This window comes from Papio anubis, chromosome 1 (genome assembly GCF_008728515.1).
Source record: "Papio anubis isolate 15944 chromosome 1, Panubis1.0, whole genome shotgun sequence".
Classification (NCBI taxonomy): Eukaryota; Metazoa; Chordata; class Mammalia; order Primates; family Cercopithecidae; genus Papio; species Papio anubis.
The window spans coordinates 33,187,278-33,213,276 of NC_044976.1; the positions used below are offsets into that span (position 1 = coordinate 33,187,278).

Sequence of the window (25,999 nt, forward strand, 5' to 3'; positions counted from 1 at the left end):
GTAGTCCCAGCTACTCGGGAGGCTGAGGCAGGAGAATGGTGTGAACCCAGGAGGCAGAGCTTGCAGTGAGCCGAGATTGCGCCACAGCACTCCAGCCTGGACGACAGAGCGAGACTCCGTCTCAAAAAAACAACAACCAAAAAAACAAGTTTCTTATAAAAATTAGTGCAGATACATTATTGGCCTTTTGCTGTGCTTGACTATCAGAGCAAAAAGTATTATAATCACTTTTCCCTCAAGGGGAAATCTTAAAGACTTCTTAAAGAAAAATTTAAGGAAATTCAGGCTATTTGAATCCAATGAAATTTTGTTTTTATTATATTATTTATAACTGTGTGTGCTGATAGTGTCCTAGCACTGACATAAAAATCCCATTAGCTAAGTTTAATTTTACCTTTATTTTGTGGAAGAGAGTCATTCATAATTTGCTGATGACAAAACTCCAAGACACAAAATAGGTTACAGAAATGTTTAATGTTGCCTCGCCACTTTATGGACTCACTTAGTTTACCCTGTCGTTTACAACCATCACACTTGGCCATCTGAGAAAGAAACGTTGGACAAGATAGGCTTAAAACTATAAAATAATGAAAAGATAACATTAATCATAAAAAGAGGCACTATGAACACAGGATATATGAGTCAGTTGAGACTACAAAATGTAAGGTTCTTACCTTAAAATACTGATTTTATTTAATTCTTTGTTTTATACGATGCCCTAAATCAAGATAATATAAAAATTGTGGCCAGGCATGGCAGCTCACATCTGTAATCCCAGCATTTTGGGAGGCCAAGGCAGGCGGATCACAGAGTCAGGAGTTCAAGACCAGCCTGACCAACATGATGAAACCCCATCTCTACTAAAAATACAAAAATTAGCCGGGCGCAGTGGCACACACCTGTAATCCCAGCTACTCAGAAGGCTGAAGCAGGAGAATTGCTTGAACCCGGGAGGCAGAGGTTGCAGTGAGCCAAGATCGCGTCACTGCACTCCATCCTGGGCGACAGAGTGAGACTCTGTCTCAACAAAACAAAACAAAACAAAAAAATGCTCTTGTTTTCAAAATTACCAATAAGGGAGTCTAAAGATAGGTTCATAACTGGGCGTGGTGGTGCGCACCTTTCCCGGTTACTCGGGAGCCTGAGGCAGGAGAATCGCTTGAACCCAGGAGGCGGAGGCTACAGGGAGCCAACATCACCCACTGATCACGCCACTGCACACCACCCTGAGCAACAGAACAAGGTTCTGTCTGGCAGTGGGGTGGGGGGTGGGCAGCGTGGGGTGGGGGAAGGAAAGATACACAATGAAAAAAATAAGTAAAAAAAAAATAAAGATAGGTTCAACTTTAAAAATATTAAGCAGCAGCTTACAGCAGTTGATATAATATGGGCTTTGGAGTCATAAAGGTTTTGATTCATTCAGCAAATATTTAATTAGACATCCTTTGTCTTAAGCACTGTGATTGGCCCTAATTATAGAATCATGAAAAATAGATTACCCTCCCCCAACAATAAAATTCTATTTTGGGGGTGAGGTAGACAAGCAAACAGTGATTTCACCAGAGTGTTATAGATGCTGTCTTCCTGTCCCCTATCAGCTTCCTCGAGAGCATATTACTTAACTTCCCTGGACCTCTCTCCTTTTTCTTATTTATAAAATGGCAATAATATTCTTAGCTCTTGGGACTATGGTAGGATTAAATGAAATGACACTTACGGAGCACCAGACATGTATTAGTAGTTCAATTAACTGCAGCTACCATTGTTAGCCTTTCAAAAAGTTAATCTTTTTTAAAATGAGGTAGGAATAGTTGCCAGCTATTGTCCTTTGACCTATGAAGTAAGACAAGGTCTGACTTCAAATTCCTCAGAGTAACCTGAATGAGAGAGCCACTTCAGGCAACATTATGTGAAGTTCTAACCTGAAAGAAGTCAAATAAGGGCAATGTGCCTTATAAGAAGGCAAAAATAAAAGGACCATATCCAATCAACAAAGTCTGCAGAAATCCTATACTTTTTATCCCAAAGAGTTCATGTTTATATTCAACTGAATTTTTGTTATAGCCCATAACTTATTTTATCCAGTGCTAAACACCAAATTTTTCTTGACATAATTTGAATATATTTTAAATAGAAAACAATTTGCACTGATTTCAGAAAGCCAAAAAAATTATATTATCACCTTTACCTGATAAAACAGAACCGTAAATTTGGACATACAATCTTCACAACAAAACTCTTCTAACTTGCCCTCCAATCGGTTTTCTACCAAATTTGGGGATGTCTGTGAACAATAGCTGCACATCTTACAGTAGTTTCCCCATCGTTCTCCAAAGTCACGGGCAGATAGGAATTTGCAAACTGAGGATCAGAGGGATGAAAGGAAGAAAGATCAAATTTACATTAACTGAGGAGGTATAAGAAGTTTCTGTGGTCTTCTAATACTTACACAATTATTTGCCTCTAGATTACAAGACAGTCTCTATATTCACAAACCAAACTTATACCACCTTTTATTTCATTTTATTTTATTTTTTGAGACAGAGTCTCACTCATTTTTCCCAGGCTGAAGGGCAGTGGCATGATCTCAGCTTACTGCAACCTCCGCCTCCCGGGTTCAAGTGATTCTCCTGCCTCAGCCTCCTGAGTAGAGTAGCTGGGATTACAGGCGCCTGCCACTACGCCCAGCTAATTTTTATATTTTTAGTAGAGACAGCATTTCGCCATGTTGGCCAGGCTGTTCTAGAACTCCTGACCTCAGGTGATCTGGCTCACCTCAGCCTCCCAAAATGCTGGGATTATAGGCGTGAGCCACTGCGCCTGGCCCCCACCTTTTAAATATACTCTAAATATTAGGCCATTTATATTCAAAAACATCAGAGGTATAAAAGTTTTCTAAGCCAAGAAGCAGCAACTATTTAAGCTCTTCTTTACAAATGAGTGCGAGAACAAAAAGATCTCTGATGTCATAACTAAACTTATAAAGAGATTTTCTTTATTAATACCACTGATCTAATCATTTTTATAGTTTTTTATTGCAATTATTGCAACATTTAAAAAGACTGACTTTCGTCCATGCACAGTCGCTCATGCCTGTAATTGCAGCACTTTGGGAGGCCAAGGCGGGAGTATCACCTGAGCTCAGGAATTCAAGACCAGTCTGGACAACATGGTGAAACCCCGTCTTTACAAAAAATAAAAAAAATTAGCCAGGCATGGTGGCATGCTCTTGTACCTTCAGCTACTTGGGAGGCTGAAGTGGGAGGATCCCTTAAACCAGGGAGGCGGAGATAACAGTAAGCCAAGATCATGCCACCACACTCCAGCCTGAGTGACAGGGCAAGACCTTGTCTCAAAAAAATAAATAAATAAAAATAATAAATAAAAAGATTGACTTTAAAGTGAATTAACTATAAACACAATTCAAAAAAACTTCTTTTTTTTTTTTTGAGACAGTGTTTCACTCTTGTCGCCCAAGCTAGAGTGTAATGGTGTGATACCGGCTCACTGCAACCTCTGCCTCCGAGGTTCAAGCAATTCTCCTGCCTCAGGCTGCCAAGCAGCTAGGATTACACGTGTGCGCCACCATGCCCAGCTAATTTTGTATAGAGATGGGGTTTTTTAATAGAGATGGGGTTTCACCATGTTGGTCAGGCTGGTCTTGAACTCCCAACCTCAAGTGATCCACCCGCCTCAGCCTCCCGAAGTGCTGGGATTACAGGCGTGAGCCACAGTGCCAGGCCTCCAAAATACTTCTACTTATACCTCATAAGACAAAAAGAATGTGAAAACTAATTGTGGCTTAATTGCCCAAGTCATCATGAATTATAACAACCCATGCTCTGTGGATAAACCAACTTTGCCTTTACCTTCACTACAGAATGGCTTGTCAACCCCTGAGAATCGCACAGTCTCCTTTATAATTTTCTGCAGTTTACAGTAGTCACACATTGCCACAACTTTATTTTTCTTCTTGTATTCATCAGAGCAATTCTTGCCACAAAACAGAAACATTTTACCCTGCAGAAAAACAAGAGTCATTAAGAGCTAACTAAACAGTTGCTTTATCTTTAAGAAGTCATTTTCATGTCAAAGCAAACTGAGTGTTCAAAATTGAAAACACAAAAGTGTTTCCACTGGATAAGTTTATATTCAATCCCTTTCATGATCTCTCTTTACCTTGTAGAAAAGAAGTTCTGGTTTTGTGGCAAACAGATTATTACAGTGCTGACACTTGAGTTTAACAACTGTATGGGTTAAAGCAACTTGCTGGGATTGTTCAGCAAGAGGTTGGAGGCTGGCTGCAGCAGAGCCACGGATGGAGCTGGAGGAAACGGCAGAGGTGTTACCTCCTCCTGTTGACACTGCTGACCTGGAGGAGGGCAGGCTTACAACCACTTGGCCCTGAGACAGGGGCATCGCTGAAGAGTTTGTTCCTTTTGGCTTGTTAAATACATTCTGAATGAAAACAAATAAGGTAAAGATTTTATCAAGTGAGAAATAAGATAACTTGGTACTTTTCATGTCCTCACTTTAATAAATCAAGTCCCCCACAAACATTTTTTAAAATTTTCTGTCATGGAAAGAGTTTAAATGGCATACTTCCACAATAAAAGGACTGAGAAATACAACATTAAAAGGTCAAGGACTGGAATTCAGGCTTTCCTGACAAAGACCTCTAATGTATGCCTCTAATAAATTAGAGCAGGCTTCTCCTTCCCCCCAAAACCTCCCCCTACCTGCACTCCCATTATCAACCAGCTTCTGATGGCTATTAAGACACAACTGCCACCAACAGTCTCTTTCTCCCTAATGCCAGGGATACTGCATCAGGCATGTTCCTACCCCGGAGATTACTAAACTCTACTCTGTGTGTGTATTGCAGAGAGTGAGGAGAAAATGGGACAAGTGGATGCTTACAATTCCATGCCAGGAGTCACTAGGTATCTGACCCAGGATGAGAGAGGAAGGGGCATGTGAATCCCATCAGGCTACTGTTCTTCACCATACCACCTACCCAAACCATAATCCTAGCTTCCATCTTTGTGAAGGGGAGAGACCCAAGGGAGAAAGTGGGAGGGAATGACAGTTTAGGCAAGTTTCCTAAATAAAGAAGAAATTGCTAAGACCCAATATCTGGGTTCAGATATTTTATAGAAATGACCTGGTTGGGACCCTGGATGAAACAAAACAAATTTTTTCTTTTTAATTCAAATTTAAATTTTCATAAGAACAGGCCTTCAGCAGTTAACACTGTGCCACAGATCAATGCCTAAGAGAATCACATGCATGATGTGCTACCTCAGATCATACCTGGAAAGCGACCACACAACTGGAGCTGCAGAAGCTGTATATAGTTCCATTTGACATGGCTAGGTGATACTGAGGGATTGCTGAGGTTTTACAACTATGACACGAAACCTGGACACCTTGATGACAAAAAATAAAAAACAATGATTAAGTTATACCAATGAACAAACAATACAAAAATGTATTGGGAGAATGAAAAAATTAAATAATAATATACCAAAAAAATCAAGGAACTTTACAAAACTCTGAAATCTAACTACAACTAACCTCTATTAAGTCCCACTTAGACAAAAACTAACTTGGAAATTTTAAGTGTTTTTTCTTTCTTCTCACATATGAAACTATAAAATACTGTATATATTGCAACCAAGAAAATCAGTGAAAAACTATTTTCACATACAAGTCAGTTATTTAAAAGTCAATCTTGGGTCTTTATTTAACTAACGAGATAAATTTAGCTTGTAACAAAATCAAAGAAAAGCAGTTACATTTTTCTTCAATAGTTATTAAATATATAAATTTATCAAATTTAAACATTACCTGAAGAAGTAACAGTCTTAACTCTGTAAGCAGATAAGCAATTAATAGAGCAGAAAAGCTCTGTTTTTCCTGAATCATTTGTAGTCTCAATCATTTCAGCTGAGGGCCTCAATGACTTCCCCAGGGCATATGGAGGAATCTGGGCTGAATTCTATTAAAATAAAAGAACATTAGATACCTAGTACAAGCATACATATTTACATATTGTTCAAAAAACTAAAAAGAAAAGCTACCTACAACCACAGCTCTTGGTTGAAATATTTGAGCATGATGATGAAACCACACTATTGGGAGGTGGGAAAATAAGTTCTTCCAGACAGTAATGAAATAGAAACTGAAGAAATTAGTAACTACTCAGATAGAGATCTTAGCAAACAAAACACATTAATTCAAACACAAGTAATGAATTAGGTAATCATTACATACTTTTTCATCACCAATAATCAGAGAAGACCAGCGAATCCATGAACCAAAGGGCCATTCTCAGTATAGTCTTGTACATCAATCTAGAAGAGTCTACCACCTTTAAGGTTACTTAATTTGTGAGATTCTTCAGCAGGAGATAGAAATGATACTTAATGTATATTAATAGAGATCCTACAGAACGATCTATTTTTCAAGCTGAGTTTCATAATAAAATCTGCTCATAAGTTTATTCATGTTTTAAGAAATAATAAAAATAGCTACCATTTACATAACCAATACTATAACTTACTAAATGCGTATCATGAGCCAGGCCCCAGGCTAAGCAATTGATATACAGTGTGTCACAGAATCCTTTTAACGACAGAGTGAAGTGCTCTCAAAAATTACATTAACAAAAAGTTCAAATTAACTTTAATTAAATTAACAGATGAGCAGAAGAAGTAGGAAATTAAACTCATTTCATCAGGCTCCAAAGTTCAGGCTCCTAACCACTACACTACCCTGTCAGTGACACATTATAAGGTCTCTCAATATGAAAGGAAATCGTAGGAAAATATAAATTCTGAGGTTTCATGACATAATCTTCCTAGTAAAAAGACAGAGCACAATACTAGTAACAAAATTAGAAATGGAACTCATTTTGGGATCATATATAAAATAACATGGATTCTTTTCCTGTGAAAGTAGTAACCAGACTGCCAAAAATGGCAATTCTTAAAAAAATAGATTATTTTCAGTGATGAATGTCCATATGTCCATTACCAACTGCTCAGAGGAAGTAACAAATCAAACTTGCTAACTGAAAAAAATGTTTAATTATCATTTACAAGATACATCTTTACATCTTTAAGAAAAACTTTTTAAAACCACAAATCAGTAATAATTAAATTGACACAAGGTGATATATTTAGTAACAAGCTTACTGCATTTATTCATTACAATAAATAAAATTACTTGAAGTATTCTCATAAGACAGTGTTGACCAAATAATTACGATTCATTCCCAAACACATTTTAAAATGAAAAAGACAAGCTTTGTTTAGATTCACTGATTTTATCATCTTAACTCTTGCTTATGGCTTATTTATAATACGGTATTCTTGCTATCAATACATCACAAAATATTTCATGCTCAAAGAAAATCATGAAATTACATTTGAGGCCGGGACGTGGTTACTCACGCCTGTAATGCCAGCATTTTGGGAGGCTGAGGTGGGTGGATGGCTTGAGCTCAGGAGTTCAAGACCGGCCTGAGCAACATGGCAAAACCCCATCTTAACTAAAAAAAAAAAAAAAGAAAAGAAAAGAAATCTCACTTGTGAATTCTTAGTTATGAAGGGAGCCTTTAAAAAGGGACTTATTTTACCTATATCAACTTACCATCACAATCATCCCTCGCACCATCAGAATATATCTCATTTTCTAGAAGGGAAATCACATATCAGGATGGACTAATGGAAGGAACTCACTCTCATTTAGTTCATCCCTGTGCAGCCAAATCAGAAGGAGTGGGCCTAACTACATGCAACAAATAGATATTCATACCTGCTTGTATGCCGTGACACTTGTTGAACTAAAAACCTTCTGGGATTGGCAAGGACCAGAGCTACTATAGCAATAGCTCCCACAGTTCTCACAACAGTTCATGGTGAGGTTGTTTGTAGAGTGAAATTTTGAAAAACAGGCATCACTACAAAGACCATGTACCACATTTTGATATTTAACTTCAAATCGAGTCTAGGAAATAAACACACACACACATACACAAAATAAGCAGAGCCAGCTAAAAAAAATCTCTTTGAGCAGAATCCCAATAAAAGTAAAATGTAACTTACATCAGCATTCTTCTGACACATACTGCACTTAGTTGAAATGCTTTTGGTATATATGGTAACAACAGGTTTTTTCTTTAGCTCATAAGACGACAAGCATGATTGGCTGCAGAAATCTTTGCTAGGAGAGGAATTCTCAAAGCGAGTTGTGATCACATCCTTAGGATTTAAAATGTCTCTAAAAATAAATAACAAAGGTAAAAATGAAATGTATTCTTCACAATTGTAACTTCCTCCTCTTTGTGAGCTGAAATAACACTTACTAAGGGCAAGTATTGTATGGTAGAAAAAGGATAAGGTGTCTGCAAAGCTTGGTTTGATGATGACTTCTGCTATTTATCAGGTGAGTGACAATGAATGATGTAATTACTATCTCAATTTCCTCATGTATAAAATGGGGTTTATAATACCTAATTCATAAATTTGTCAAGAGCGAATTCTATTTAAAATATAACCAGCCAGGGCCGGGCATGGTGGCTCACGCTTGTAATCCCAGCACTTTGGGAGGCCGAGGTGGGCAGATCATGAGGTCAGGAGTTCAAGACCAGCCTGGCCAACACAGTGAAACCCCGTCTCTACTAAAAATACAACAGTTAGCTGGGTGTGGTAGTGGGTGCCTGTAATCCCAGCTACTCGGGAGGCTGAGGCAGGAGAATCGCCTGAACTCGGGAGGCAGAGGTTGCAGTGAGCCGAGATTGTGCCACTGCACTGCAGCCTGGGCAACAGAGCTAGACATCATCTCAAAAACAAAACAAAACAAAACAAAAAAAATATATATATATATATACACACACACACACAGCCAGCCAGATGCTGAAAACAAAAATAGGAAGGCTTCCAGCCCCAACCAAGTTTCATCTGCTGTAGCCAATGGGACCAGTCAGTGTCCATCCCACAACTCCAGACCACAAGACACTGGTTCTCTTACTAGCCAGAGGCTGCCCAAAGTAGAACTGAAACGAGACAATAAATGAATTTTTTGTGTGTGTGTGAGACAGTCTCACTCTGCTGCCCAGGCTGGAGTGCAGTGGCACGATCTTGGCTCACTACATCCTCCACCTCCTGGGTTCAAGCGATTCTCCTGTCTTAGCCTCCCGCCCGAGTAGCTGGGACACAGGCCCATGCCACCATGCCAGGCTAATTTTTGTATTTTTAGTAGAGACAGGGTTTCGTCATATTGGCCAGGCTGGTCTCAAACTCCTGACCTCGTGATCTGCCTGCCTCGGCCTCCCAAAGTGTTGGGATTACAGGCACAAGCCACCGCGTCCAGCCAAGACAATAAACGAAATGTTTAAAAGTTGAAAGTGCAAGATTTTGAGAAACAAATGAGCTACCAGAATACAAAAAATAAGCATGATATATAATATTTAGCTATAACTGAAAAAATCAAAGAAACATATGACAAAAGGGCTGTTAAGGCTTTGTATCAGAGGACAGATGGAAACAGGAACGAGATAGGAAGAACAAAAATAATTGAGTGGTTCTGTGAGATTCCTAGAGCCAATTTGTAAAAGCTAATTATTGCAATAAGCACAAATAGCAATACCCTGGTAAAACAGAGGCTAAGTATTGCCATTCTTCTGACAAGTATAAAAACTAAAGGAAATAGTCACTAATTATAAACACTAGTGCTGGCCACAAAGTAAATGGCAAAGTATATAATAATGGCTATAATATATACTACAATAAGTGTGTTGAGTAATTACTATGCACCAAGCATTATTCTCTTTACTCAAATTATCCAATTTAAATACCACAAAAATGACAGAGTGCAGTGGCTTACCCACATAATCCTAGCACTTTGGGAGGCCAAGGCAGAAGGATTGCTTGAGCCCGGGGAGTTCAAAGCTCCAATGAGCCATGATCATGCCACTGCACTCCAGCCTGGGCAACACAGCAAGACCCAATCTCTACAAAAATTTTTTTTTAATTAGCAGGGCATGCTGGCTCATGCCCATGGTCTCAGTTACTCAGCATGCTGAGCTAGGAGGACTGCTTGAGCCCAGGAAGCAGAGGCTGTGGTAAGGTGGGATCACACAACCGCACTCCAGCCTGGGTGACAGAGTGAGACCCTGTTTCAAAAAAAAAAAAAAAATCCCCAAACTACTATGAGGTTAAGTATTACTGCAACTGCCACTTTACAGATGAGGAAACTGAATCAGAGGTTAAACAGCTTGTCAAAATCATATTGCTAGTAGGCAGTAAAGCTGAAATACAAATCCAGGTAGTCTGACTCTAGTCTATGGAATTAATTATTCCACTATGGTGCCTCCCATCTAGCACCTTTATTATACAGGTGTATTCAATGGTAAACCATGAGAAAATAACAACAATGAAAATTATTTTAATTATTTAAAACTCAACTGTAAAAATACGACAGCAAATCTTGGAAACCAAAATAATATGCTTATAATATACAGATGAAGTATTAATTTTGAAAAGTGATTTTTCTACTGAAAACAGAGCAATTAAGAGTTTCACTTAATAAGGTGAATCTGCCAGTGGCATAATAAGTAAAAAAATAGTAAGTAAAAATACGTAAATCAAAGAGAGTAATTTTATAATGAAAATCTGTGCATATAAATTATAAATGTACTCTGAACTTTACACACTCAAATGAGTGTTATACCATAACATTTACCTTAGAAAAACCACACCTCTTCCAACAATAACATAGCTCAAACGTTTTTCTAATTTTTTAAGACAAAACTTAAGATAAACCTTTAGACTATTTTTTAACTTTTAATTTTATAAATCTCATGTTTTAACAGTATGACTCAATTTAATTAGCTACTATATTAGCCTGATTAAGGTATCAAGCGCCTTTGAAAATTTGTAAAAATCAAATGCATGCGGAAAAGATAAGAATCTGTCTCCTAATCTTATGCTAAAAAGTCACTGACAGGGTGACTACTTTTAAGAAAACAATAGGCATTTGGATGTATAAGTTGTGTTATGTTCTTTAAATAAATAAAATTATTTAATTTTATTTTGATATTTGGTATGTTGAAACAATATCTAAAAATAGAAAACTAAGTTTACTTCTTCAGATTAGTTTCATGAGAACGACATAAAAGTGTTAATTAGAAGGGTATTTTGCAACAAACTAATTTAGAGTATATAAATATTTTAAAATTCCTCTCTCCTGGCCAGGTATGATGGCTCATGCCAATAGTCCCAGCACTTTGGGAGGCTGAGGCAGGCTAATTGCTTGAGCCCAGGAGTTTGAGAACAGCCTGGGCAACATAGCAAAACCATCTCTACAAAAAATATAAAAATTAGCCGGGCATGGTGGTGTGCGCCTGTGGTCCCAGCTACTTGAAAGGCTGAGGTGGGAGGATCATCTGAGCCTAGGGAGTTCAAGGCTGCAGTGAGCAGTGATCATGCCACTGCACTCCAGCATGGCCAACAAAGAAAAAAAACATCCTCTCTCCTGTTTAGCTGGAAATTTCCATATAGCAGGATCTACTTTTAGATAGTTTAGGTCAAGACACAAAGCAGATAAACATGGCCAAAGACAAAATAGGGGCCTACAAATGATATGTTAAGTATACAAAGTAATATGTATTATATATACATATATTTATTAAATTTAATATATTTATCATGTTAACTATAAACAGTAACACGATATAATTTTTATTATCAATAACAGGATTCCGTTTATTAAGTACTTGCTGTGCGCTAGGCCATGTGCTAACACTGTCTCATTAAAATCCTAGTAAGCAACTATTATTTACTGATGAGAAATGTAGGCTTAGAAAGTTAAATATCTAGTCCGAAGTCACAGAGATAAATGATAGACCCACAGTTTAAAAGCAAGCTCTTACCATTTTTTGCCCATAGTGACTACTAACAACACACTGTATTCCTCAAATTACACTACCACAGTAATAGGTAAAACTTGCCAAATCCTTCAAATGTACTAAGGCAGGGAAAGATTTATGTGACTTTGTTGCTGTATTTTCTTCTCTCTGCATCTAAGCATTATTGTAAAGCAACAATGACCCCACAAGGACATTAGAAATAAACACATTTTTGTGACCATGTGGAGTTTCTACTTTTTAAAGAATTAAATAGCTTTCATATACTATTAAAAGAGTGAAATTATTTTATGCTATACCAAATAACTTTCAAGATAACTGTTAAATAAATTTAAATGGTGGGTGTCTACAATTACAGGATAGTCCTGCAATTCCCACATGTCATTTGTTATTTCTTTCCATAGTAAAATCTAAAGTGACAGAAAACTGGTTTAATCATCATTCTAACACCACGTCACTTACTTAATGTTGCAAAACTTTAAAATTGGCTAATTCTTCCATTAGCTAAAAAGTTATTTCTACGGATACATGCTAAAGAGATTTAAAGTATCAATAGCATGTTTGAACTAAACTACATACACACTAAAAAAAGGTACAGTAAAAAGGGATGTTAAGAATTTTATACTTCGAGCAGTTTGTGCAGGTTTTCTTGGGAGGAGGTGGCAGGCAGGCAGGTGAAGAATGTCTGGTGATGCATCGTGTGGAGCAGAAGAGCTGAGTAGATCCTGTCTTATGATATGCAGTTTGGCCCTTATAAAGCATTTTTTTACAACCAGAACAAAAAACCTTAATAGCAACAGCTGGAACTGAAGGAATCAATACACTTGGGCCAGATGATGTAAAAGAAAGCTGAAAGCCTGGGTTCAACTGCTGGGCTATCAAAACAAAATAAAAAAAGTTTTAGTATCAATACTAATGCACATACAGTCTCAGTCTCTCTCTCTCCCTCTCTCTCTCTCTCTTTCTTTTTCTGAGACAGGGTCTCACTGTCACCCCGGCTGGAAGGCAGTGGTGTAATCATAGCTCACTGAAGCCTCAACCTCCCAGGATTAACTAATCCTGCCGCCTCAGCCTCTTGAGTAGCTGGGACTACAGGCACACGCCACCACACCCAGCTAATTTTTTTTTAATTTTAGCAGAGATAAGGTCTCACCATGTTGCCCAGACTGGTCTCAAACTCTTGAGCAAAAGCCATCCACCTGCCTCAGTCTCCCAAGTTGCTGAGATTACAGGTGTTAGCCACCACACCCGGCCCAGTCTCTCTTTTTTAGGACAAATTCCCTATCTTGAAATCCAGTATCAATGAGGCAATAAGTATCAATGAGGCAATAAGCACTCCAAAACTGAGGTTTCAATTTTTTTTTTTTTACCATGACTCAAAGTAGGAAATACATTTAATATTATAACCCAGTTCTCATATACATATGTTTGTAAATGTGGGGATGTGTGTTCACTTCAATCACTGAAACAGAAATTTTATGAAACAATATGTTTCCTTACTATACATATCATATTCTGATATAATCTTATTCTATTTTATTTTTTAAAACGCTGCTGAAAACCAGCTACTCACAGTTTGAAAAACCACAGCTCTAAAGAAAGAGAAAGACATACATGAAAAGATGCTTTCTCTCAATTTTACAAGTCAGAATAAGCAAATACTAATTGTAATTAACTTATACAGTTCCATTTCTTACCAAGAGGTCTCTCATTAACTGAAAACACACCACTAATTTTCAATTCACTTTCTTGAATTTTTGGCTGTTGGGCACGTCCATACTCCTTTAAAAAAGAAAAGAAAAGAAAAAAGAGCAATGAATACAGTGTATGTAAGTAAACTAGAAATTCAAGAAAAAAAAAAAAATTATTCTATCCTATTCATTTTTTTTTTTTTTTTTTTGAGATGGAGTCTTGCTCTGTCACCCAGGCTGGTGTGCAGTGGCACAATCTTGGCTCACTGCAACCTCTGCCTCCCAGATTCAAGTGATTCTTCTGCCTCAGCTGCCCAAGTAGCTGGGACTACAGGTATGTGCCACCATACCCAGCTATTTTTTGTATTTTTAGTAGAGATAGGGTTTCACCATATTGGCCAGGCTGGTCTCAAACTCCTGACCTCGTGATCCACACACCTCAGCCTCCCAAAGTTCTGGAACTACAGGCATGAGCCACCACACCCGGCCCTATTAATCTCTTAAACAGTCTAATCATAAATACCTTCACAAACACCTCGAAAGTCAAAATTTACAAGTTATTAGACTAGATTTAATCTTTACGAAGACAATCTTTCAGAATTAGAGAATCTTTTAAAATACTCTTATCTACTTTTCAAATGTAATTTTGATATATGGGAGTAATACATAATTATTCCAAATGCTGAGCACTATCTATTTTTTAGATAGTGTGTTTAAAAGGGAGCAATAAATAATTTTTTTTTTTTTTTTTTTTTTTTGAGAGGGAGTCTCTTCTGTCACCCAGGAATGCAATGGCGCGATCTTGGCTTACTGTAACCTCCACCACCTGGGTTCAAGCGACTCTCCTGCCTCAGCCACCCAAGTAGCTGGGACTACAGGCTTGCGCTACCACACCCGGCGAATTTTTGTGTTTTTTCCAATAGAGACGGGGTTTTGCTACGTTAGCCAGGCTGGTCTCAAACTCCTGACCTCAGGTGATCTGCCCACCTTGGCCTGCCAAAGTGCTGGGATTACAGGTGTGAGCCACCGCACCCGGCAAAAAGGAGCAATCAATGAAATTAAATGTGGCTGAGCGTGGTGGCTCACACCTATAGTCCCAGCTACCAGGAAGGCTGAGGCAGGAGAATCACTTTTTTTTTTTTAGATGGAATCTTTCTCTGTTGCCCAGGCTGGAGTGTAGTGGATTGCTTGAACCCGGGAGGAGAGGTTGCAGTAAGCTGAGATTGTGCCACTGCACTCCAGCCTGGGCAACAGAGAGAGCCTCTGTCTCAAAAAAAAGAAAAAGAAAAATTAAATCTGAATCATTTAGAGTTTGGATTTCAATCATTTTAGACTTACAAGCTGTCTTTTCTGTTAATGACAGAAAAGATACAAGAGTGTCAATGCAATCTGCTCATTATACATAAAATCATCACAGACAGAATCCTATTTACTCTTACTACATTCTTTAAAACGTTTTAAAACAAAATGTAATCATGAAACATTTTAAAAATGTAAATGCCTATTTTGAATGGTTCTTTATTCTGAAATTATAACCATCCTTTTTTTAATGTTAAAATACCCTTACATATTTCAAAACAGAAAGTTTTTTTAAAAAGTCTTACTTTTCTGAATCACTGATGGTAATAAATGGCAGTTGTATTTTTAATCTCCCCACATGTAGCAAAATAAATGAGTAGCTATGTTAGTTCCAAAGTTACTTTCGAAATTTGCCAAAAACTAGGAACCACTGCATTAATTCAACACTTCCCATGATATGTATTGAGCACCCAAAGAGGTGCTCTCTATAAGATATCCCTTCTTTATAGATGAGGAACGCGAAGCTAAGAGATGTTCAGCAACTTGCCCAAGGTCACAAAGAGACTACGTGCACAGATGGGAATAAAACTCAGTCTCTCTGTTCTTTTTTTTTTTTTTTTTCTTCTTCTTCTTCTTTTTGAGATGGACTCTCGCTCTGTTGCCCAGGCTGGAGTGCAATGGCGCCATCTCAGTTCACTGCAACCTCTGCCTCCCGGGTTCAAGCAATCCTCAGCCTCCCGAGTAGCTGGTATTACAGGCATCCACCACTATGCCCAACTAATTTTTGTATTTTTAGTAGAGACAGAGTTTCACCATGTTGGTCAGGCTGGTCTTGAACTCCTGACCTCAGGTGACCCGCCCACCTCCACCTCCCAAAGTGTTGGGACTACAGGCATGAGCCACCGCACCCAGCCAGTCTCTCTGTTCTAAAATCCAACATAGCACCGTCATACATGTGAAAATATAAAGTAATTACTACAATGAATTTAAACTCTGGCCCAATTGAAATAAAGTTCCCCCGTTGTAGTAATCTCTCCCATCTCCTTTCTCTCACAGCACTAAATCATTTCATTACTTATTTGGATAATTTGAACAATGCCTAACATTCATCCTTCCCCCTACACACACATTAGACTGAAAAGATCACATCCACTATGGACAATATCTGTTTTTTTCAACCCTGTATACCCAACCGCCCAACACAGTCAACATAACAGTAATGACTATGGGTTCTAACAGCAGACAGAAACATACGATCTTGGCTCCTAAACAAGCTATTTAATCTTTCTTAGTTTCAATTTATCTGTAAAATAAAGATAATATTACCTAACCCATAGGGCCAATGGGGAGGGAGGGGGCAAATGACTTAATATAAATAAAGTACACAGCATGGCATCTTAGTTAGTCAAAGTCAAAAGTAAGCATGACACGAACACAAAATGCTAGTTCTTTTTTTTTTTTCTTTTGAGATGGAGTTTTGTTCTTCTTGCCCAGGCTGGAGTGCAATGGCGTGATCTCGGCTCACCACAACCTCCACCTCCAGGGTTCAAGTGATTCTCCTCCCTCAGCCTCCCGAGTAGCTGGGATTACAGGTATGCGCCACCACGCCCGGCTAATTTTGTAGTTTTAGTAGAGACAGGGTTTCTCCATGTTGGTCAGGCTGGTCTCGAACTCCTGACCTCAGGTGATCTGCCTGCCTTGGCCTCCCAGAGTGCTGGGAGTACAGGCGTGAGCCACTGCACCCAGCCAAAGTGCTAGTTCTCATACTTATTATTTTAATAACTGTGGCATTTAATAAATACTTGCTAAATGAAGGAATGTAAGTCTATTCAATCCAAAGTGCATGTTCTTAAACATTATACTTAAATAACAATATTTACTGACACTTGCAAAATGAAGAGGATGTTAAAAGTATTATATACCTCTTCAAATTACCAAAACGAGTGTTTAAGATTCAACAAAAAAAAATTTTTTTTTTTTTTTTTGAGATGGAGTCTCACTCTGTCACCTCACCCAGGCTGGAGTGCAGTGGCGCAGTCTCGGCTCACTACAAGCTCTGCCTCCCAGGTTCACGCCATTCTCCTGCCTCAGCCTCCTGAGTAGCTGGGACTACAGGCGCACGCCACCACACCTGGCTAATTTTTTTGTATTTTTAGTAGAGACGGGGTTTCACCATGTTAGCCAGGATGGTCTTGATCTCCTGACCTCGTGATCCGCCCGCCTTGGCCTCCCAAAGTGCTGGGATTACAGGCGTGAGCCATAACGCCTGGCCAGATTCAATAAAAATTACTTTGCCTTATCAACTCAATTTCTAAAATTTTTCTGCTATTTCTGTTATATTTCCCTGACTGGTTTCTTTTACCTCAGAAAGTAACTTTTCTAAACCTTCATAGCCCACAAGTCCAAACTCTACATCTTTCCTGCTCACTGATGTTTCAATTTCACCAGGTAAAAAGAAGTAACTAAGAACTCCCTCAAAATCCCTCAACCCCCTCCACCTTACCTACAAACTGCTCAGCAAACTGTCCTACTATCTTACAGGAAAAGGAAACCTTTTTAGCTATAGCTGAAATAATGCTATTTTAGAATAAGTGTGTTCCAAGTATTGCATGTAATACTCTTATAATAAAAATTACCATTGTTTATTTGACAGTAAAATTTAACCTGGCATCCTATATTTTATCTGGAAGCCCTACATCTCCAAGTAGATAACTTTTCAATCTCCAAATCCCAGATTTTTATGTGCAAATGGCTCCTTGTGCAATTTACCACTTGAATATCCCACAAGCCCTTTAAACACAACAGACCCCAAACTGCACTTAGTACTTCCTCCAAAATCCTGTTCTAACCCCTCAGTAAATGGTATCACCATAAACCCCAAAACCTGTAAGTATCCTTGGACTCCTCTTTGACCTTCACACCTCATAAACAATCTCTAAATTTGATCAATCCTACCTAACCATTTTTAAATCTATTCTCTTTTCCCACTTTATTATCAATACTCAACTATTAAACACACCACATTATCTCACCCCTCCATGACTTGGCTATTTTCTCTGCTATATTTTCTCTGTCTGAAACTTTTAGTCAGTTGTTATGATTCAATTGCTACCTGCTCTGTGAAGCCTTACTCTCCCTCTCAAATAGATTTAGGGCTCCTTCCCCTATGCTGCCAACGCACCTCACACAATTTTAAAGCAATTACATAAGACTGTGATTTTGTATTTTTTTTTTTTTAGATGGAATCTTTCTCTGTTGCCCAGGTTGGAGTGCAGTAGAGCAATCTCTGTTCACTGCAGCCTCCACCTCCTGGGTTCAAGTGATTCTCCTGCCTCAGCCTCCCAAGTAGCTGAGCTCACAGACGCGTACCACCAGGACTGGCTAATTTTTTTGTATTTTTAGTAGAGATGGGGTTTCACCATGTTGGCCAGGCTGGTCTTGAACTCCTGACCTCAAGTGAGCCACCCACCTCGGCCTCCCAAAGTGCTGGGATTACAGGTATGAGCCACCATGCCTGGCCTTGATTTTGAATTTGTACAAAAGGCGGCACAGGCCAGGCGCAGTGGCTCACACCGGTAATCCCAGCACTTTGGGAGGTTGAGGCAGGCAGAGTTCAAGACCAGCCGGCCAACATGGTGAAACCCCGTCTCTATTAAAAATACAAAAATTAGCCAGGTGTGGTGGTGGGCGCCTGTAATCCCAGCTACTTGGCAGGCTGAGGCAGGAGAACTGCATGAGCCCAGGAGGTGGAGGTTACAGTGACCCGAGACTGCACCACTGCACTTCAGCCTGGGCTACAAAGCAAGACTCCATCAAAAAAAAAAAAAAGAAAGAAAAAAAGGGTGGCACAAAGCAACAGAAAGCATACAACTTTGAAGACAATTAGGTTTAAATGAGAATGCGTAAGATATGCTTAGCACAGCTTCTCACAAGGCACAGTCACTCAACAAATAAATATTACTTCTCCCATTTCCATAACTTTTCTCTCCATTACACTATCAATTACCTCAAGAGCAGAAGTCCTATCTTTTCATCTCTGTAGCCTTTCTGAAAACAAAGTAACTAATACAGTTTACCATCCTGGTTAAGCGTTTGGGCTCTTGAATCAGACTGCTGGGGTCCAAATCCTGACTCAACCATTTATTAATTATGTGACTTTTAACAGGTTACTATCTAGGACTCAGCTTCCTCATAGGTAAAGTGGGAAGAAAAACAGTACTTAACTCAGGGTTGTGAGCATTAAATGGATTAAGGTATGTAAACTGCTCACAACAATGTTCAAGTATTATGGATTATAGTAGGCAGGAATAAAAACTCACTGAATGAATATGAATGCTCAACATATATGAATATGAGGGCTAAACTGTAACTTTTTTTTTAGATGGAGTCTCCCTTTGTGGTCCAGATTGGAGTGCAATGGCGCAATCTCAGTTCACTGCAACTTCCGCCCCCCAGGTTCAAGTGATTCTCATGCCTCAGCCTCCCAAGTAGCTGGGATTACAGGTGCCCACTACCATGCCCAGCTAGTTGTTGTATTTTTAGCAGAGACAGGGTTTCACCAGGTTGGCCAGGCTGGTCTTGAATTCCTGACCTCAATTGATCCACCCACCTCAGCCCCCTAAAGTGCTAGGGTTATAGGCACAAGTCACTGCGCCTGGCCTTCAACTATAATTTTAATATCCAGAACAAACTCTTAGAAAATCAGAAAATAGGCCGGGCGCGGTGGCTCCAGCCTGTAATCCCAGCACTTTGGGAGGCCGAGACGGGCAGATCACGAGGTCAGGAGATCAAGACCATCCTGGCTAACACAGTGAAACCCCGTCTCTACTAAAAAATACAAAAAACTAGCCGGGCGAGGTGGCAGGCGCCTGTAGTCCCAGCTACTCAGGAGGCTGAGGCAGGAGAATGGCATAAACCCGGGAGGCGGAGCTTGCAGTGAGCTGAGATCCGGCCACTGCACTCCGGCCTGGGCTACAGAGCAAGACTCCGTCTCAAAAAAAAAAAAAAGAAAATCAGAAAATAAAAAACATTTTTTATTTGTCTCTTATTTTCTAATATTCAAAGGAGATTCATCAATGCAACATGGAAAACAATACACAATTTGTGTATTGTCAATTGTGTCAACTGGCTTGTCAACTGGCTTGTCATAGTCTATACCCTCAATCACAAAAAAATATAGCCTATTCAACTGAAAGCAATACTATAAACCAAAGACAACTGAGTAGTTCCTATCCTCTGAAATTTACAATCTAAGCTGCTAGGGAGATTTCCATTATCACAATTTTTATATTCAGAAAGAACATTTAATTAACTTAAAGCACATTATTTGTAAAGTGTATAGGCTAGGTATAATGAAAGAAATATTGCATCTGGAGTAACAACAAACTGGTTTGTATCCCAGTTTTACCATGAGACACTGGTGAAATCACTTATTCCTTCAGGCTCAGTTTCCTTATATGTGAAACAGAGGCTCTTTTATTCCAATTATTGAACATGTACTTTGTGCCAATCCCTGTGCTAGGAAATGGAGATTCAGGTCAACAAGACCAATTTCTGACTTCAGAGAGACTGCAGTCTAGTGTGTCAATGAAGGATGAGGAGGAGATGGCAAGATTAGTATAATCAGTATGAAGACAAAATTCATTGACCTGTAGATACCATAATAAAAGTGACTGCGCTATACAATTTAAAAAAGAGAGAGAGAGAACAGCTCATTCTATTGTGAATGACAAACAAACTTTTTTTTTTTTTTTTTTGAGACGGAGTCTCGCTCTGTCGCCCAGGCTGGAGTGCAGTGGCCGGATCTCAGCTCACTGCAAGCTCCGCCTCCCGGGTTTACGCCATTCTCCTGCCTCAGCCTCAACAAACAAACTTTTTTGAGACAAAATTTTGCCAGCCTACCTAGCTTATTTCTTCTTCCACCAGCACAAGAAATGGCATGTGCAAAGGCAAGGAAATAAAATGCAACCTAGTTTTAGAAGACAGTTTTGAGTGAACTGCAAATAGTTGGCAGGAGCATAGATTAGAAAAGGTGGGAACAATGAATGATGACACTGGAGAGGGAAACAAAGGCCTAAACATGGATGGTTTGGATGTCACACTGAAAGATCTTTGCTTCATCACACAGAAGGAAACAGGGTCTTTAAAGGGAGAAATATCACTCCATCTGTACAGTACGATGGCATCACCATACAGTCTTTTGATGGGATATGTGACTGAAGGAAGGAGAATAGCTAGCAAACTATCATAAAAGTCCAAATGAAAAATAATGAAATAGTTCAGGTGTGATGGCTCATGCCTGTAATCCCAGCACTTTGGGAGGCCAAGGCAGGAGGATTGCTTGAGGTCAGGAGTTCAGGACCAGTCTGGGCAACATAAGGAGACCCCATCTCTACAAAAACTAGTCGGGTGTGGTGGAGCATGTTTGCGGTCAGCTACCTGGGAGGCTGAGGTGGGAGGATCTCGCTTACAGTGCAGTGGCCATACTCACGCCACTGCGCTCCAGTATGGGCAACAAAGTGAGACCCTCTCTCAAAAAAAGGAAACACAAAAAAGAGAGAAAGAAATAATGAAATATAGAAGAATATCAAGGATCAGATATAAAAAATATTTAAAAGCTAAAATACACAAAACCTGGCGAAGAAACGGTTAGTTTAGGCAGAGAAAGAGTAAGAATTTACCATCTGGAGGGAAAACAAGTGGCATTGATGCCACCATCCCCCACTCCACATCTTACAGACACTACCTCAGAACTCTTCTTAGCCCAGCACTCTAGGAAGGCATAGAGTTCATGAGTGAAACAAAATCTACCTGACATCCCTGTCTTCTTATGATACTGCCTGTGGCTGGGCACGGTGGCTCACAACTATAATCCCAGCACTTTGGGATGCCGAGGTGGGCAGAGCACTTGAGGTCAGGAGTTCAAAACCAATCTGGCCAACATGTCAAAACCCAGTCTCTACCAAAAATATAAAAAGTTAGCCAGGCGTGGTGGCACACACCTGTAATTCCAGCTACGCAGGAGGCTGAGGCAGGAGAATCACTTGAACCTGGGAGGTGGAGGTTGCAGTGAGCCGAGATCGCGCCACTGCACTCCAGCCTGAGTGTGACAGAGCAAGACTCCATCTCGAAAACAAAAAAAGAAATGATACTGCCTGTGAGATGGTGTGAAAAATAAAATTATTTTTTATTATTTTAAAATATAATTGCTTCGCTTATACAACAAAGTCAGTAACTATAGAGTGTAAAGCAAAAGAACTGTCCCAGAAAAAAAATTCCTTGCCAAAACAACTAACTCATCTCTCCACAAGGATTTTTTTTTTTTTTTTTGAAACAGAGTCTCGCTCTGTCGCCCAGGCTAGACTGCAGTGGCACAATCTCAGCTCACTGCAAGCTCCACCTCCCAGGTTCACGCCATTCTCCTGCCTCAGCCTCCCAAGTACCTGGGACTACAGGCGCCCGCCACCACACCTGGATAATTTTTTGTATTTTTCATAGAGACAGAGTTTCACCGTGTTAGCCAGGATGGTCTCAATCTCCTGACCTCATGATCCACCCGCCTCGGCTTCCCAAAGTGCTGGGATTACAGGCATGAGCCACCGCGCCTGACCCCCACATTGATTTCTGTGCTCTCCATTCTGGGTCCCTATGGGGTAGCCAGAATGATCTTTCCAAACACAGATCTGTTTCATCTTACTTTTTCACTTAAAACCCTACAATTGGCCAGGTGTGGTGGCTCACGCCTGTAATCCTAGCACTTTGGGAGGCTGAGGTGGGCGGATCACCTGAGGTCTGGAGTTTGAAACCAGCCTGGCCAACATGGTGAAACCTCATCTCCACCTAAAAAAAAAAAATTAGCCAGGCGTGGTGGCAGGCACCTGTAATCCCTGCTACTGGGGAGGCTGAGGCAGGAGAATCATTTGAACCTGGGATGTGGAGGTTGCAGTGAGCCACCAAGAACACAACATTGCAGCAAAACTCCATCTCAAAAAAAAAAAAACAAAAAACAAACAAACAAAAAAAACCGTATAATGGCTATGAACTGCTCTTAGGATAAAAACCAAAATTTATAACAAGGTCCACTAGGTCCTGCATAATCCAGCCTCAAACTGTATATACAGCCTTATCATAGAGAAGCAGAATAGCACAGGTTCTGGAGTCTGACGACCTGGATTTGAACTCAGTCTTTGTCATTTACTACTAACTGTGATCCGTGGTAAACTATTTGGCTTTTTTGAGCTTTGGTCTCCTCATCTGTAAAATGGAGATAATAATATGGTGGTAAAAATGGTGCCTGACACACTCTTAAGCATATATAAGCATTAAGTTAATAATGTCACATATGATTATGATATAATATATACTACATACTGATATACTAACGCCATCTATTTTTATTGTTGTTGTTTCATTATCTTCATCACCATTTTCATACCTTTTCTGTTCCAGGCTCACTGTTCCCACAGGTCTTAAAAAGAACCATGCATCTTCCCAACTCAGGGCTTTCCTATTCACAATTTCCTCTGTCTGTAATACTCTTCTCCATGCCCTTTGCCTAATCAATTCATTCTTCATAATTCAGCTTACACATCCTTTCATTAGAGAGGCTTTCCTAGCCATTCCCAGGCCTCAGACCACAACCAAAACTAGGTCAGATCCCCACTTTAGGCTTTTCTTTCAGAGTACTTGTCATAGTTTGTAATTATATATATTATTTGACCAATACTTTTGTAATCTCTGCCTCCTCTACTAACATATAAGCTCTACAAGGGAAGGGACTAAGCTGACTTTGCTCAGTCCTGGATACCCAGAGACTAGCACAGACCACAAATTCTTAACAGAATAAAGAAAAGTACTACCAGATACAAGAGAATTTTTTTTAATGACAAGTATGGAAAAATGGTAAATATACTACTTTCCTTCCACACAAACAAAACCACGTAGTTATAGCCTTCATTCAAAGAGCAAAAAACCAGCCAGGCATGATGGCTCATGCCTGTGATCCCAGAACTTTGGGAGGCCAAGGCCGGTGGATTGCTTGAGTTCAGGAGTTTGAGATCAGCCTGGGAAACGTGGCCAAACCCCGTTTCTACCAAAAATACAAAAAAATAGCTGAGCGTGTTGGTGTGTGCCCTGTGGTCTCAGCTACACAGGAGGCTGAGGTTGGAAGATCACTTGAGCCTGGGAGGTGGAGGCTGCAGTGAGCCAAGGAGATCGCACCACTGCACTATAAATACTCTGAGCGACAGCGAGAGCCTGTCTCAGTTTGGGTTATTTTAAACTTACAAACCAGAAACTGCCTAACTAAAATTTTCAGTTGACCAGACGGAAAAGAAGGAATTTTTTTAAATGTTTAAATCAAGATGAAATGCTTACTTGAGCATTGTCTGGTTCTTCTTTAATTTTGTCCAGAAGCTCTTGCTGTGGTACCACTGCTTTGCCACTTTCACCATCCAAAGGTTCTTTCATTCTAATTTTTTACCTCAAAGAGTTCTTCAGGCTCAAACGAATAGATTTCTTCTTGGTAATGGATAGCTGGACACCTAAAATACATACTCAGGTTTATTTTTTTTTTTTCTTCAGGCTTATCTATATGAAAGAAAAACTTTGTGTTGAGTGCATGAGGCTTCACGGCTCAGCATTTGAAAAACAACTCTTCTGGGGCCACAACTAACTTTTTTCTTTCTTCCTGCTTTCTGTTCCTTCAGTAGCTACATAAGAAAACAGCTTTCCAGCAACAGCTCCCACATCTCTAGTATCTTTAAAGACACACACTCTGGTCTTTCCTACGTTGAAGTTTATTGAAGGGAATTAGACCAGCAGACCAAGACGTGGGAGGAAGTTATCAAACTCTGAGAAGAATGGACTTAAGAAATAGTTTCTGACCCCATGAGAGTCAGTACTTAGAGGCCCACGTCGCCTTTTATTTCTCAAAGAGGGGTACAACAACCTCCCAGCCCTGACCCGTAACTCAACCTTCACTGGAAGCCTCCCTAAGGGCCCCATTTCTTGGCCTAACGCTAGATGTGAGCTCAAGATGCCACCCATCGCAGGCGAACAACATGCACGCCCTTACTGAAAGTGAGTCACCTGCCTCTTTCAAGGTCTCCGTGTGAGGGGTGGGGGACATCAAGCCCCTCTGAGACCCGCTTCACAATCGCCTTCCTGTAGAAAAGAAACTCAGTTGGCCATTCAGTAAATTCCCTTCCCCTAAAAGTCAAAGAACTAAACGGGACGAATTAAACCTAAAACAAAAAGCTCTTCAAAGTTGTCTTTATCCGAATAGTCAGGGATGGAAACGCACAACTGGTTGGAAAGACTGTTCCAAAGAAGAGATGAGAACTTTTGCGCACTCGCCACAAACATCTATGGGCGCTCATCCCTCCTCTGAGAACAGCACGCGTTCCGAAATTCTCCTTCCCACCAAGAATTCCCACGCCCATCTTTGAGGACTAACGAGGCAACGTGGTCTCCGACTGAGAGCAGCGGACCAGCCAGTGAGTGTCAACGCGTCCCTAAGGCGAAATCCGCAGCCGCCCCAGCAGCGTAGCCCACCTGGCACCGCCCCCGCCGCAACGCCTCGTCACGTGGCGTGGCCTCCGCCCCCGCCGTCCCGCCCACTACCACTGCGGCCGCACCCACCTTCTGTCGCCTCCCTGCTACCGGAAGAGCACCGGACGTGGAATTTGCGAATGTGAACCAAGCCCTCTGCGCCTAGACAAGGATTAGTTTCTCTTCTGGAATTCCGCCTGATCCATCACAACGCAGCAGCCGGCCAACCACGCGTGCGCAGGCCTAGTCTCCGCCCTCTTTTCCCGTCAGGCTCCGGACCTGAGCTGAGGAGAACTTCCCAGCATTCCTCTTTCCTCAGTTATGGTTCACTTCTTAAAGAGACCGAGGCTCAATGGTGAAAAGATGGAGGAAGGGGGAAGGGGTTTGAGGAAGAATTATCAGTGGCGTTAGAAGGCACTATAAGTGCTCTATAGCATTTTTGTTTGTTTGTTCGTTTTGGAGACAAGAGTCTCACTCTGTTGCCCAGGCTGGGGTGCAGGTGCAGTGGCGCAATCTCGGCTCACTG

General features: G+C 40.2%; 1 protein-coding gene across 12 annotated transcripts in view; it reads right to left on the reverse strand.

The window, feature by feature from the left end:
• The window catches only part of ZMYM6 (zinc finger MYM-type containing 6), a 45,533-nt gene extending 19,737 nt beyond the window's left edge, over positions 1 to 25,796 (reverse strand). The window contains exons 1-14 of one of the 12 annotated variants that reach the window (XM_021939271.2): positions 25,564 to 25,726; positions 24,298 to 24,464; positions 13,630 to 13,714; positions 13,506 to 13,524; positions 12,558 to 12,807; positions 8,112 to 8,286; positions 7,822 to 8,013; positions 7,657 to 7,698; positions 5,851 to 6,001; positions 5,314 to 5,429; positions 4,180 to 4,458; positions 3,870 to 4,020; positions 2,189 to 2,361; positions 395 to 542 (exon numbers count right to left, since the gene is read on the reverse strand). In XM_021939271.2, the coding sequence (XP_021794963.2) occupies positions 395 to 542; positions 2,189 to 2,361; positions 3,870 to 4,020; positions 4,180 to 4,458; positions 5,314 to 5,429; positions 5,851 to 6,001; positions 7,657 to 7,698; positions 7,822 to 8,013; positions 8,112 to 8,286; positions 12,558 to 12,807; positions 13,506 to 13,524; positions 13,630 to 13,644 (1,711 nt within the window). In that variant the 5' untranslated portion in view covers positions 13,645 to 13,714; positions 24,298 to 24,464; positions 25,564 to 25,726. Of the gene's footprint in view, positions 1 to 394; positions 543 to 2,188; positions 2,362 to 3,869; positions 4,021 to 4,179; positions 4,459 to 5,313; positions 5,430 to 5,850; positions 6,002 to 7,656; positions 7,699 to 7,821; positions 8,014 to 8,111; positions 8,287 to 12,557; positions 12,808 to 13,505; positions 13,525 to 13,629; positions 13,715 to 24,297; positions 24,465 to 25,015; positions 25,497 to 25,563 lie in introns of those variants that run through there. The other 11 variants (XM_021939255.2, XM_021939254.2, XM_021939253.2 and 8 more) reach the window with 11 other exon arrangements.
• Positions 25,797 to 25,999: the final 203 nt, after the last annotated feature.